The 15,414-nt window shown below is 38.0% G+C and overlaps 2 protein-coding genes across 2 annotated transcripts; both read right to left on the bottom strand.

Moving 5' to 3' along the window:
• Nucleotides 1-11,927: 11,927 nt before the first annotated feature.
• Nucleotides 11,928-12,530, bottom strand: LOC139864108 (uncharacterized). The gene has a single exon (XM_071852690.1). It carries the CDS (start codon nt 12,528-12,530, stop codon nt 11,928-11,930), a length of 603 nt encoding a protein of 200 aa, XP_071708791.1.
• A 111-nt stretch (nt 12,531-12,641) lies between these two features.
• On the bottom strand, nt 12,642-14,817 carry LOC139864107 (uncharacterized). The gene is made up of 3 exons (XM_071852689.1): nt 14,737-14,817; nt 13,072-13,528; nt 12,642-12,985 (listed from the first exon to the last, which is right to left on the bottom strand). The coding sequence occupies exons 1-3, from the start codon at nt 14,815-14,817 to the stop codon at nt 12,642-12,644; spliced, it is 882 nt and encodes a 293-aa protein (XP_071708790.1).
• Nucleotides 14,818-15,414: the final 597 nt, after the last annotated feature.

Here is a 15,414-nt window from a genome sequence, read left to right as displayed (position 1 = left end):
CCAATATTATCGCCATTGATTTTTCTTTAAAATCACCATCTAGTCAAACAAGTACTCCAACTCAAATTTCCGATAATCCATTTTTTGAACCCAACTTCGCAATTAAGAACCCGGAGGATATTCAAGGACAATTCCAAGATCCTGAAACACTAATCATTCCTCCTGAACCACAAACCGTTAAATCAGAATCTTCTAGTGATTCGGATTCAACAAATTCAATTATGGAAGTAACTGAACCTCAAAGTATGGAAGACCGAATGAGAGCCACACGCACGGGCCAAGGTCACGCCATTATTAAACCAGACATTAATGCGACAGATTATGAAATCAAAGGACAAATCCTACACATGGTAACAAATCAATGCCAATATAGTGGTACGCCAAAAGAAGATCCAAACGAACATCTTCGTACCTTTAATAGGATCTGTACTCTATTTAAAATCAGAGAAGTTGAGGATGAACATATCTATTTCATGTTGTTTCCCTGGACTTTAAAGGGAGAAGCTAAAGATTTGTTAGAATCGTTACCTGAAGGGGCGATTGATACATGGGATGTTTTAGTTGAAAATTTTCTTAAACAATTCTTTCCGGCATCTAAAGCTGTGAGACTTCAAGGAGAAATTGTTACGTTCACGCAAAAGCCAAATGAAACTCTATATGAGGCGTGGACAAGATTCGAAAAATTGTTGAGAGGATGTCCTCAACACGGTTTAGATACTTATCAAATAGTACAAATATTCTACCAAGGTGTCGATGTTGCTACATGAAAAGACATCGACATAACAGCTGGTGGTTCCATTATGAAGAAAACCGCAACTGAAGCTTACAAAATTATTGATAACACAGCATCCCACTCTCATGAGTGGCACCAAGAAAAAGATATCTTTCGTTCATCTAAAGCTGCTAGAGCCGATTCTAGCCATGACTTTGATTCCGTTTCTGCAAAAATAGATGGTTTCGAAAGACGAATGGAAAAGATGACTAAAGATATTCACGCAAAAATCCTCTTCGGAATCCTCCTCGCTGGAGTCATCGGATGATGAATCGTCTGAATCATCTGAAGGTGGATCTGCTCGGCCGGTGGTCATAAGTCGATATCTGTTAGGTGGGATCAGAACGACACGTCCATCAGCAAGGCGTCTGACCCAATATCCTCGCTCATTACGGAAAGGACCATCCCCATTTCCCCCAGGAATCACAGTACCACTGAGATGGTGCTGTGGCCCCGGGAGTCTAGGGCTAGGTGGTGCTGGAATCTCCTCTGGATCTTCGTCTCTGTCTGAGACGTCCTTAAGGTCAAGCACGAGTCCACTGGAAGGTGAATCGCCAGAGTCATCGAAGGGCAGCGGTGAATGAGCAACAATCGTAGGCGAGGCAACAGTCGTCTCTGAGTCACTCTCAAAGTCAAAGGTCATGGGCAGCATGTCTGTCATCTGAACAAGGAAAAATAACTTTTTTCATGTCAGTAAGACATATAGCAAGCACGTATTTAGGCACTACAGCATCCTAGCAGTACATATCATGGCAATATTAACAAAATCCTACAAAAGTATCATGCAATCGAAAGCAGGTAGTAGCATGCAGTAGCGAGAATAAGCAGTAGCATACAGCAAGTACACATAGTAGTAAAAGTAAGCAGTAGCATGCAGTAAGTTCTGCAGAAACAGTTAAACAAGCAAGTTGTAGATTAGTCCTATCAGTGAATCCTACTCGGCTCGGTCAAGACTCACTAATGCAACCTAATTCCCTACAACCGATGCTCTGATACCAAATGTGATGCCCCGTACAAAACCATCATGTACGATTCGTCAACAACCGGATCTTTACACGGTCAAGTACTACATGCTGTTTGAAAACCAGTTTGCATTCATAAAAAAATAGCGTTTACAAAAGATAACGTGACACAAAGGTCATTACAAAGTCATTATTTGAAAATAACATAAGTTACGAATGCAAGATAAAGTTTCATGATTGCGACATCTCTAAGTAATGCAGCAAAAATCTAACACAGCAGGTCCATAACAGCAAGTCTAAAACTCCAAGATAGCAACTCTAACAGCGGAAGCAACATGGTCTATGCACCTGAGAAATACACGCTTAAAAGTCAGCACGAATGTTGGTGAGCTATAGTTTGTAAACAGTAAAGTAATATAGACCACGAGTTGTCGTATTCAAATAGTATGAAAAGAATATGCTTATCCGTGGGCACCCGGTAACTAACTTAACGTAATAGTAATACCCCTAAAAGTACACTTGGCGAGTGCGTATGTTCTCGAAGTATCAAACACCCATTAAATTCTAGCGCGACTAGCCCGAGTGGGGATGTCAAACCCTATGGATCCATATCTAATATTCGCGTTCACCGGTTCAAAACCAATGATTAAACATTACCGTGCTAAGGGGAATGTTTATGCCATTATATAACCCACACATATGTAAAGTTTAAGTACTCGTGTCAAGTAAGTAAAACATAAAAATCGCATGTATTCTCAATCCCAAAAATAGTATAAGCAAAAAGGAAAGCTATAACTCACAGTGAATAAGCAGTAAAAGTCGATATGAAACGTATGCAGGTAGTAAGTCAGTCCGAAAGGTCGTTAACCCAAGTCAAAGGTCACTAGGTCAGTATGTTGTCCCAATAAGTTTAAAAATGAATAAATTAAGTGTAAGTTTCATCATCGACATCATCATTATCATCATCATTCATCAACACTAAGGTAAGTTTAACAAGAATAGAGATCGAAACAAAAGGCTGACTTCGGACAGCTGTTACGACCTATTTACAAAATGAAAAGACTCGTAGTCAGTGGCTATGGCTCCGTATATGAGTCCTCTAACCTCTGACCAATTTTCAGAAGCTAACTCGTCTTTGTTTGACTGTGGCGACTGTTTAGTGTGAGTAGGTCAGAAATTTTAGCACAACGTTACAAAGGCGTAGTGACTTTCGGAAGGCCATAAATCCTAAACCTTATATCGGATTAAGACGAGGCCTAAACGAAAAGTCATCTACTCGAAACGAACTAACTGAAAATTAATTTTCCAGAGGTCCAGGAATCTGATAAGATCCTGAAAAACAGTAGACAAGTGCTCAGGTAGGGTTCTTGGTGCTTGATGCTCATCACGGTTCTCATCATTGATGCTTGTAACTTCAAGTGTACAACTCATTAATGGGTTTGCATCACCTTGACCAAGATTCAACCATCAATACATAATATGTTAAGACCAAGTAAGAACACAACTCATTTGAGAGTCTTAGATGGATGATGAACCAAGGTTACATCATATCCTTAGTCTTAACACAAATACAAGTTCTATTTACAACTAAAGCTACAAACTTTACTTCAATCAAATAAATATGAACATAATCTAAATCAAATAAAGTGATGGAACCCTAAGCTAGTGAGCTTGGATCCTTTTCACATAAGTTATAAGATTACAAAGCTAGAAAGCTTGAATCTTTACAAGATTAATGAGACCATAAACTATAAAGCTAAGATCTTTAACAAAATAATGAAAGTAATGAGACCATAAGCTAAAAAGCTAAGATCTTTAACATAATAATGAGACCCTAAGCTAAAAAGCTTGGATCTTTAGTGTTCTTGAAGATCTTGAAGCATAAAGCTTGGATCTTTAAGATACATGAAGATTACAAACACAAGTTTGAATCTTTATAACAAAATAACAAGATTAAAGCTAAAAGATTTAGATCTACAAAGTAGGTGAAGATTCAAAGCTAGAAAGCTTGAATATTCCATGTTCTTGAAGGATTCAAATCCATGTTTGAATCTACAAGATGTAATCAAGATCAAAAGCTAAAAAGCTAGACCCATGAAGATGATGATGATTTCGTGAGAGTGCGAGGAAGAAGAAGAAGAAAAATAAAATACTTACACTTTTTAGAGAGAGAAAGAACTAGAGAAAGAATTAGAGAGTAAGTGTGTGTAAATTACAAATGAAAGTAAGTGTAAAATGGATGGAATATGGCTTGTATTTATAGGTGGTGAGGGTGTGGGTGGGTGGTCTAGGCCGTAGGTTTTCAAGGGGACAAGGGGGACACCTTTTTTACTTTTTGGTTAATGGTTGTCTAAAGTTGGTGCTTATGTTAGGATTCCATGCAACATTAAGGATAATACTTGACAAAAATACTAGCATGTTCCCTCTGATAAATGGGCATTTGTCTTACTTATTAATGGGTTACTAGTTACTTATAATTGGGCTATTTAAATTGTCCACTAACTAGTGTAGGATGGGCTAAGGTCCAACAAGGTATAAAGTCCAACAAGACTAACTAGTGTGCTCTAGTAAATTACTAAGCGTAATTAAGCATCCAAAAACCCAAGTAATTGTCATTATAAAATAACAATTAGTATTTTGTAGTCATAATATTCCGATTACGACAAAAGTTAAACGTGTACGCAGTACGCAGTTCGTTAAAAACATCAAGTGACACTAACGGTCATAAAGGCTTCCGAGGGTTAAGTTAAGTATCCTACGTACTTAATGATACGTTTTAACATATAAATGAAAGTAATCAACATGTAGGGAGTCCCCAGAGTATAATATAGCTCAGTACGTACAAATACGCAGTTTCGTGAAAACATAAAGCACAAAAGAAAGTCGAAAAAGTCGGGTCGTTACACATCAGCTTCTTCCTCATCATCTTCTTCATCTGATGGTGATGCTGATAAAGGTACTGGTAAGGGCGAACCAGTCACTCATGATAATGTGACTGGTTCCAAAGACAAACCAGTGGATCTAACTGATGATGCTGATAATGATGCTGACAAGAATACCAGTGGTTCTAAACCTTCGGGTAATGGTAAAAATGATGTTGATCATGGTGACGAGTCAGATTCTGACCTTCCACCTCAACCACCCCACGGAGGTACTTATATGTTAGCTGCTAGTGATCGCCCCTCAACCAGCAGTTTTAATGCTGATGAGGTGGCTGCCATCTCCACTCTGGATGTCTATAAGACGTTAGCCGAGGTTATACCAGATCTACAAAGCACCATTCGCTCTGCCATTGTTGATAGAATGACTGAAGCCATACGCAGAGCTGGGGAGGTTACTTCTTCTACCATTGAAAACCAGCTCAAACAAGTATGTGCTTTTGCTGATCTAGTGGTGGAAGCTATTGTCAAACAATTTGAAGAAGATAAAGATATCAAATGGCGAATCCTCTCTCATAATGAATATGCTGATCATATTGCCCGTCTTCAAATTGATCTTGATGCTGCTAATCGAAGGAATCTTTTTCTTAATGAAGAGAATCGGGTATTGACAGAGAGGTTGAATTCGCAGGAACAGCAAATGGCTAATATAGTTCCTGTCTCTGCTTATCTTCAATTGGTGGAGACTATGCAACAAATGGCTACCCTACAAGCAGATGTTAGGGCCACTGTTAATCAAATGGCCATGGATGTTGCAAGAAATGAAGTTAGAACTTCAAATCTGTGTCTTGGACAATATGGTGTAGATCCTGGTGCCCATCTTTCTCCTGCTGATGCTGACTGGAACAACTTTGCATTTTCGGTTCCTGAGTCAGATAGTGACCTTGATGCACACGTTTCCCCTGATCACCCTTCTGCCCCTGCTGATGACAAAAAGGGGGAGAAGAAGTCTAAAAAGAAGTTTAAAAAGAGAAAACAATCTGAGGGGGAGCATAGGCATGAAAAGGCTCCTAAACAGCAAAGGAGAGATGGTGATGATGATGGTACTGGTACTGGTCAAGGCGCTGGCACTAAGCCCAGCAACACTCATACTGAAGCTGGTATACAGGCTGCTGGTGAATCTCAACCCAGTGTGTATGCCACATCAATGGATGATATTGGTTCTAGCAATAAGCCCAGTGATGTTTCTGATCTGGCTATTGCTGAATTTTTTGTTGTCTATCAAACGATTGAAAGGAAAATGAAAAGAAAACTGGAGAGACATCAGAAGAGACAGCAAGATTTAAATAATGCCTTTAATGCCAAATGGGAGACTTATGTTGCTCGTAAACAACACAGAATTGAACATAGAAGAAGCCTAGACCCAGATAAGTTGGATATTAGTGATGAACTAATCAGCATTAAAAAGTACAAAAGAGATGCTCTTAAAAGAAATGCCAAGTTCATGGTTAAGTATGAAAAGAAAAGGGCAAAGCTGTATGCTGAGCGAGCAGACAGGATCAAAAGAATGACCCCTGAAGAAATGAAAGATTTTCTGCAATCTACTGGGTTAGGAGGAGTAAGAGCTGACGTGTTCATGAAATGGCTAGATGCAATGTTAGAAACCAGCTCATCTTCTCGACCAGCATCTTCTGCTCAGCCAGCTACACAACAACAGCCAGCAGAAATAACAGACTTTGATGTTGATGATGTTAAGGGGGAGCATCTTTCTATTGTTCCCTATCTGCCTCCACAAGAACCAGTATCAACACAAGAACCATCAGCTGAACCCATTCCAATCGACAGAAAAATGGTGAAATCTGCTCCTAGGGACAACCAGCCCCTAAGGAAAGGACCCCTATTTGAGGCAGCTGATGAAGATACTGCGGCAGGTGTGCCAGCTGATACTAATAAGTCAGCTGGTACTGAAGACACAACAAGGAGTGCTGTGATAGAAGACCCAACCAGTAGTGTGCTGCTGGGTGAAACAGGTGTTGAAGACCCAGCCAAGGCGGCTTAGCTGGGTGCTAAACAAGATGATGATACTGTTGATCCTGCTGACTTTACGGTCTAGGGTAGAGGAGATCACTTATTTGTTCAATCACCTATCTCTCCCCGGACTCTTGCTTATTTTAACAGAACACATGATGAACGTATTAATCAGTTTTCTATGAGTTCTTTAGGCATATCAGAATCAATCATGTATCCTCCATTAACCCCAAAACCACATGATAAATACACAACTTGGGAAGATGATTCAGTTGCCCGTGGTGAGCTAGATCTATTAAGGATGAATCCAGATGAAAGAGAGGCTTACAAACTGGAGATCACTATACCTGAATTGCTTGAGCAAAGACAAGCAGCTATTTCTGAAAGGATACACCAAGTTAGATTGCTGCATCACCTTCTTGATCATCCATTCTACATCACTGCCTTAACTTATGGCATTAAAATTGGCGTGTATCTAAATAACAGTGGTCAAAGGCTACATACTCATGAAGAGAAAGCTCAATTTCATGAGGCTCGGCAACTGGGTATGGATCTAAGGCAGTATCGTGATGCCCTTAGAACTGAAGAGGGAAGGGGAATGATTGAAACAGCAAAGTCCCTAAATATTACTGCCGATGATTATCTTTTGGGCTTAGAAGTTGAAAGGAAAAGAAGGGAGGATGTTGATGCTGAATATTCTGAAAGGGTAAGGCTTCAGGAAGTAGAAGCTAAATTGGCTACTGATAGAAAGCAAGAGGCTGAGTCCCTCAAGCTATCCAAAGCTATTGTTAAGGAACAAGATAAAGCTCTTGATGAACAAGAAGCTGCTGAGAAAGCACCTACTACTGCTCCTATAGAAACTGAACGAACAATTGAGCTATCTGATCACTATTATAGGAGCAAGTATGGTGATGTACTGGCCAGGAGATCAAATTCCAGCAAGATCATCAAAGTGCACAGAGGCACAAAAAGAGCTTTCAGTATCAGCAGGGAAGATAACATTCAAGAGAGGGTAGACTACACTAATTTGAGAACCTTTGGATTTAGTGAATGGAAGGAGATATTGGAGTACTTCATTGGTAAAGCTAAAAGTGGTATTAAAAAGACATTGAAGCCAAAACTCCAAGAGCTCTTCAACAAAGCAACAAAATTTGGGAATGCACCAGTAGTAAACGTAGAAGAAGTTCTTTCTCAAAAGCTAAAAAGAAAGAATTCTACTGGTAAAGGCCCACACAGAAGAGATCACATCATTCTACCTCCTCATGTTCCAGTTTATGACCCTGCTGAGCTGCCTTACTTGTTTCCTGAAGCATGGGCTGCCTTGAAAGTGAAAGAAGAAGAGCTATCTGGTGATGAACTAGAAGAGGATAAAGATAAAGACAGATAGCCTTCTAGTGCTTAAATTATATCTTTTGTTACTTCATTTTTCATTATTATGTTTTGTAATTACTGTATATACTCTGTTGTAATGAAGATGAAATGAGTTATTCTTCAAAATCATATCAAGTTATAAGATATAGATAACTCAGCAAAAGATCCCAAAAATAAACTTAAAAGGGACAAATTTACTGCATATTTTTCATTAGGTCCCTCAATACTGGCTTTAGTGTTTTCTCTAAATGTCATAAGTTTTGTCATCATCAAATAAGGGGAGATTATTGAGTCCCCAAAATAATTAAGGATTTAATTATGACAAAACTGTAATTTATTTGCACTAAAATGTTATGTGCAGCCAGCACAAGTTTGTTTATAGACAGCAAATATTGCTGTGTCAAGTGTTCAGTATGATGCCTAGTCTACCAGCACAAGGTAGAGTGTATTCTTCGAATCAGCACAGGATAAGTACTCAGCAATTCAAGAATATCAAGTGACTCAGCATAAGAAGAACCAGTAAACCTGGTAAGCAGCATACAACACAAGACATCCATGGTCCATTACAAGCATGGTGGTTTCCTGAGTGGTCTACATCAATTGTACTATTCAACAGAAGTCAAAGACAAAGTTGAACAGGAAAGGACACGCGTCGGCGGCTGACAAGTGACCTTACAAGACCACGTGGGAATGCAGAAGTTTAACGCATGTGCAGACATGTGCTATACTTTGTCAATGCCTAGGGAACACAACATTCTACTTGTTTAAACAAATAGTGGTGCCAAAACAAATTGGGGTGTTCCTGCAAATAGCTACCAAAGAGGAAAGAGGAGAGCATGCTCTCTGATGCAGTTGTCCCCACAAGTACAGACATCCTATGTACCAGTGGACAATAGAACATTACACGGTCAATAGAACTACTATAAATTGTTGTATCCACTATTGTAACAACTAGTGGTGTGGGTTTATTTATTTAGAGTCCAAAACGTGTAATAGCTTTAAGTTTATCCTCATAGCTATACTTAGGTAAATCTGTATCAACCAACTATCATTCCGCCAAGGATAGTTGTAATTCTTTGTGATTTAATCAATAAATAATAACGGTTGAAAATTACCTTTGACTCGATTTACATTACATGCTTGAATACTAAACTGTGTTTAATTGGTTAGTTAATTAAAAGAAATTGTATTCAACCCCCCCCCCCCCCTACTGTGATGACCCGGAAATTTCCGACCAAATTTAAACTTGATCTTTATAAGTTTTCGACACGATAATCAAAGTCTGTAATGTTGAAATCTCAAAAACTTTGAATTGTGTTCCTGTATTCATTTACCCTTTGACTACTCTTGGAGATTCACGAACAATTGTGTGTAAATAAATATATAAATATATATATGTATAAATAATTTATATACATAAGTAATGTTATATATATTGTAAATTATAAATATTAAAGATTCAATATGTTATATAATTGATAGTAATATATTTGTAATATTAATATTATTAACATTAATTTCACTATTATTATCAATAATTGTATCATTAATATTATTATATAAAGTATATATGAAATTTGATATGTACAAGTATTACTATTAACATTAGTATTATTATCATTATTAATTCTACTATCATTATTATTATCTGTTACATTAATATTAGATATCAAATTGTATAATTAATGTTATTATGATTCTTTAAATATTTAATATACAGATATATAGGTATATATGAAATTTGATATAACAACAAAAACAACAACAACAACAATACCCAATTTCACTAAAGTGGAGTATGGGGGAGGTTAGATGTAGACAGTCCTTTCCTCTACGCTAAAGTAAAAGGGAAGTCATTCCTTCACTCACGGATACCTATCGGTCCCCAGGTAGAGGAAGTCGTCCCTCCCTATTCTGTAGAGCAGAGAGGCTGCTTCCTAGGGACCTCCGGCCAGAAAGAACCATGAATTCCGATATGTGCAGTAAAAATATACAAGTACAGTTGATAAAATAGAAACTTTACCATGAATAATGTATACTCCAATATTATATGTATAGGTAAAAAGAGCAGGTAACAATATAATGTAATATAACATAAAAGTAAAATAAGTGAGTGTCATATATACAAGTATAACAAATCATGTAAGTACAATAAGTATACGTAAACATATTGGTAAAAAGCATGAAGGTATAATATGTAGTATAAAGTAGATGGTATACAATGTAAGCATAGACAAATAAGTATACTATGTTAGCATAAAAACATGTGATATGAAAGTACGTATAATTAAATTGCTATATAATGTAATGCAAACATGTAACCATATAGAGCAATAAAGCATGTGAAAATACTACAATAAGTATAGATATTTTATATATCCAAAAAACATGTACAGCCAATACGAAATGTCCCACGCAAAAAAAAATAAAAAAAATAAAAAAAAATAAAAAAAGACATAAATGAAGTGCATACAAGCAAGTAGGCAGGGAATATAAAATAAATATATAAAATAAATAAACAATATGTAGAACCTAGTCATCTATTCTAATTCTACTCCTCCACAAATTTCTATCAGATGTCATGTCCTCGGTCAATAAGAGCTCCTTCATGTCAAGCTTCAATCTATCCTCCAACCTACATCTGGGTCTACCCCTTCTCCTTACACCCCTAACAACGAGGGTCTCGATTCTCCTAATCGGGGCTAAAAGTGGACGCCTCAAAACATGTCCAAAAAGTCGTCCTTCCCTCAGCTTGTTGGTTATGTTCCCAACTTCCAAGTTCTCCCTAAAAACTCCATTTGGTATCATATCTAGCATAGTATTACCACACATCCACCTAAACATCCTCATTTCTGCCACCTCCATCCTTCTCTCCTGGGCTTTCGTCATTGGTCAACACTCCGATCCGTACAACATGGCCGGTCTGATTACCACCTTGAAGAATTTCCCTTTCAATTTAAGGGGTACCTTCTTGTCGCACAACACCCTTTCGCTGCCCTCCACTTCAACCATCCTACTCGTATATGGTGTGTCACGTCCTCATCTATCCTTCCCGATTTGTGGAGCATCGAGCCTAAATATCTAAAGGGCTCTTGTGGAGGTAAAAGTTGATCGCCAATTCGGACATCCACTATATCCTCTTGTTCCTCTACGCTCGTCCTGAAATCGCATCTAAGGTACTACAATTTAAGTCTGCTAATCCGTAGGCCATTTGATTCTAGGGCGATCCTCCATTGCTCTAGCCATCTATTAAGCTCATCTTGGGAATCCGAAACTAATACAATATCGTCCATGAATATTAGGCACCATGGGATGTTATCTTATATCCTTTGAGTCAGTCCGTCTAGAATCAAAGCGAAAAGATATGGGCTAAGGGTGGATCCCTGATGTAAACCTACCTCTACTGGGAAAAACTCAGTGTTTCCTACCGTCGTACGTACACGAGTCTTCGCCCCCTCATACATATCTCTAATAGTTCTTATATATCTACTTGGGACACCCCTAACATTAAGAGTCTTCCAGATCAGCTCACGCAGGACACAGTCATAAGCCTTTTCCAAGTCTAAGAACGCCATGTGTAGGTTCTTTTGTTTTTCCCTATACTTCTCCATAAGGCTTCTAACGATGTGGATTGCCTCCATCGATGAGCGTCCTGGCATGAAACTGAACTGGTTCTCTGAAACCTTTATCTCACGTCGGAGCCTCGTCTCAATCACTCTCTCCCAAAGCTTCATTGTATGACTAAGTAACTTTATGCCTCTATAATTACTACATATTTGCGCTTCTCCCTTATTCTTGTAAATGGGAATAACCTCACTGAGTCTCCATTCCATAGGCATCTTTGCGCTTCTAAACGTCATGTTGAAAAGGTTTGTCAGCCATCTAACCCCTTCATCTCCTAGGCACCTCCATGCCTCAATCGGAATTTGGTCTGGTCCTACTGCTTTGTTTCTCCCCCATCTTTCGTAGAGGCGATCTAACTTCCTCCTGGTTAATCCTCGTGCAGAAATAGTTGTTTTGATACTCACAAACCTCGTGGAGTTCCTCGTTCCGCTCGGGTCTTACCCTACCGAAGAGGGATGCAAAATACTCCTCCCATCTATTCCTAATAAGGTCTTCTTTCACTATACTTTGACCCGCTTCATCCTTGATAAATTTGACATTAACCAAGTCCCTACTTCTTCGCTCCCTAGCTTTAGCTATCCTATATATGTCATTAGCTCCCTCTTTAGAGTTTAGTTTCCTATATAAATCTTCATATGATTTGCCTTTTGCAATTGCTACGGCCTTCTTTGCTTCTCTTTTAGCTTCTTTATATCTTTCTTCTATCCAAGTTCTCTCTGCAGGTGTCCCTTCTCCAAAAGTAATGAGCTCCCTAAACCTCGTCTGTTTTAACGCGACTTTCGTTTGGACATCGTCATTAAGCCACCACGATTCTCTACTACTCTTATGGGCTCTCGATGTCCCTATTGCCACCCCTAAGGTCTCTTTTGCCACATCTCTGATAGTGGACGCCATGCGGTTCCAAATCTGGTCTACATCAGTAGGGGCTACATAATCCCCTTCTACCCTCAATCTATCAGCAATAGTCACTCTAAAAGTCTCTGCATTCGCTCCATGCAGGTTCTTCTAAAGGATTCTAGGTTGCACAACCCTGGCCCTCCTACCATCTCTTCCCCGAGTGACTAGGTCCATGACCAACAATCGATGCTGGGAGGAGCACGTCAATGCTGGAAGGACCTTACAGTCCCTACATGTCCTAAGTTCCCCTTTACGGAGGAGCAAAAAGTCAATCTGGGTGCTACGACCCCCGCTATGAAAAGTAGCTAACTGAGCATCCCTCTTCTTGAAGAAAGAGTTTGCTACGACCATCTCGTGGGCAATGGCAAACTCAAGGATTGAGCTCCCTTCTTCATTTCTAGGGCCAAACCCAAAGCCCCCATGGGCTCCCTCGTAACCTTCTGCCTCCGCTCCTATGTATCCATTCAGATCACCCCCTATAATCAGTCGATGTCAGCTGGGCACCCCCTCACTACCTCGTCTAGCAAATCCCAAAAACTCCTCTTTTCCGCATCACTTAAACCCGTATGAGGTGCGTATGCGCTTATGACCGTGAAAGTCTCTTCCTTAATAATTAGACTAACCGACATAATCCTATCGCTAAACCTACCCACGTCAACAACATTATCCTTATGTACTTTACCCAAAAAGATACATACCCCGTTCTGTGCTGTCCTAGAACCCGAGTACCACAACTTATAGTCCTTAATATCTACCGCCCCTTCACCCTTCCATCTAGTCTCTTGAACACACCCTATGTCTACATTACTCTTAAGAAATGTATCAACTAGCTCAATCCTCTTGCCCGTCAAGGTTCTTATATTCCAACTCCCCACTCTAATCCCACCCGGGGTAGCAACCCTATTACCCCCTCTAACCCCTCTAGTCCTATCCGCCCCTAATCTAGGAGGACATGACCTCAGGTGATCATAAGTGCTAGTAGAGTCTATATTAACCTATAAAGAAAATAAAAATTGGGAGAATTCAAAACAAAAAAGTAAAATACAATAAAGACCACCTAAAAGGCTTTACAATAATAAACAGGTAGGGGAAACAACAATAAAGGTAGGGGAAACAACAATACTAATTAGTGAGGCAAAAGATAGCAAATAGTAAAGAATAAATAGATAAGGAAATAAATAAAAAAACAAGTATCTTTCAGCAAGTTAGAATAATATATTCTAATGAATACCAATCGCATAACTGGTAGACAAATTAGTAAGGCTCACAAGATTAGAAAAATACAGTCAAAGTAAGATTATGGGTAAAAGAAGTTTTAGGGTAAAAAGAAACAAACACAGCCTTGTGTAAACAAGGAAATTCTGGTAGCAGTGGCGAGCGACGACACAAAGGTAGCAGCAGGTGGCGAAATTAGCGAAGCTCCGTTTTAATACCTGCGAAAAGACCAGAGAAAGTGCCCGGAAAATTTTCCGGCGAAACTGAGCGCCAGCGCGTGGCGGCGCGTTTTACAACACTTGCCGGCGAAAATCGTACTCACAAAATCATAAAAAAGCCGCGAGTTTAATGATGTAGGTTACGGCTTCTAATTCACTAGAAAATAGAAGCAATTTCCGTTTAAAAATTAGGGGTTGTTGTTTGCTTGTTGGGGTGGAGAAAGTGTCAGAGAGAGAGAGACGTATTATTATTAGGATTAATAAACATATTTTTGTTATCATTTTATTATTATTGTTATTAGTAAACTTATTAAAATTATCAATTTATGATTCTTAATATCACTACTATTTATAATTATTATTAATACAATTATTATTATTATTATTGATATTATTATCATTATTATTATTAGTATTTCGAAATATTTATTAGTATTAGTACTTATTATTAATAACATTATAAATATTAAAGTTTATGAATTATATATAATCAAATATATAAACAGATATATATAAATACGTATAGATACATATAAAATACAGATATACATATATAAAAATACATATACTGATATATATATTTATATAAATACAACTATATATATTTATAAATAAAAACAATTACGTATTTCATCCTAAGAGAATAAAAATCAGTTTCCTATCATTATCAATCTGTAGATGATTTATTCTCTAGTACAAATCATGACTTTAAATCACAGAATGAATCCAAGAATCTGTTAGCAGTCAATCTCATCTATTATTTTCTTTGCCTGCGAGAATATTTTGTGTCTCCAATTTGTTATACGTCGACGTCGCTTAGCAGTATGATCAATTATAGCAGATACACCCATTAGGCAATGACTCTATATAAGTTACACACTGCAATTCAATGGAAAGAAAAACAGAAAACTAGAAGAACCCGTTCTTAAAATTCATCACTTTCTTTCTTCTTCTCTCACTATACCTTCTCTATAATTTCTTCGTGAACCTATTAAAAACTCCACCACCACCCCAATCAATCAATTACAACAATATTAATGATCAACGATGACTCTGTTCGGTTTATTTTCTATCACGATCACCAACACCATTACAAATTATCACTGCTACTGCCGGTTGTTTACATTGCCAACTGTGACAACCCGAAAATTTTTGACCAAATTTAAACTTTATCTTTAAATGATTTAACGTTTCCGACACGATAAGCAAAGTCTATGATGTAGTGACCCGAACTTTTCCATGTTTATATATATATTAATTGAGATTGATATTTACATGATTAAATGTTTCCAACATGTTAAGCAATCAAACTTGTTAAGACTTGATTAATTGAAATATGTTTCATATAGACAATTGACCACCCAAGTTGACCGGTGATTCACGAACGTTAAAACTTGTAAAAACTATATGATGACATATATATGGATATATATATATATATATAGTTA

The sequence above is a fragment of the Rutidosis leptorrhynchoides genome, chromosome 8, assembly GCF_046630445.1.
Source record: "Rutidosis leptorrhynchoides isolate AG116_Rl617_1_P2 chromosome 8, CSIRO_AGI_Rlap_v1, whole genome shotgun sequence".
Lineage (NCBI taxonomy): Eukaryota > Viridiplantae > Streptophyta > Magnoliopsida > Asterales > Asteraceae > Rutidosis > Rutidosis leptorrhynchoides.
Note: the sequence above shows the minus strand (reverse complement) of the source record. Positions and strands in the feature narration are given on the sequence as shown.

Coding starts and splice junctions, on each gene's coding strand:
- LOC139864108 (XM_071852690.1), bottom strand. CDS start 12,530: ATGGCGTCCACTATCAGAGATGTGGCAAAAGAGACCTTAGGGGTGGCA.
- LOC139864107 (XM_071852689.1), bottom strand. CDS start 14,817: ATGGGTGTATCTGCTATAATTGATCATACTGCTAAGCGACGTCGACGT. Junction 13,529..14,736: donor GACACAAAATATTCTCGCAG/GCAAAGAAAATA, acceptor TTTTCTTTATAG/GTTAATATAGACTCTACTAG. Junction 12,986..13,071: donor AAGTGATGCGGAAAAGAGGA/GTTTTTGGGATT, acceptor ATGGATACATAG/GAGCGGAGGCAGAAGGTTAC.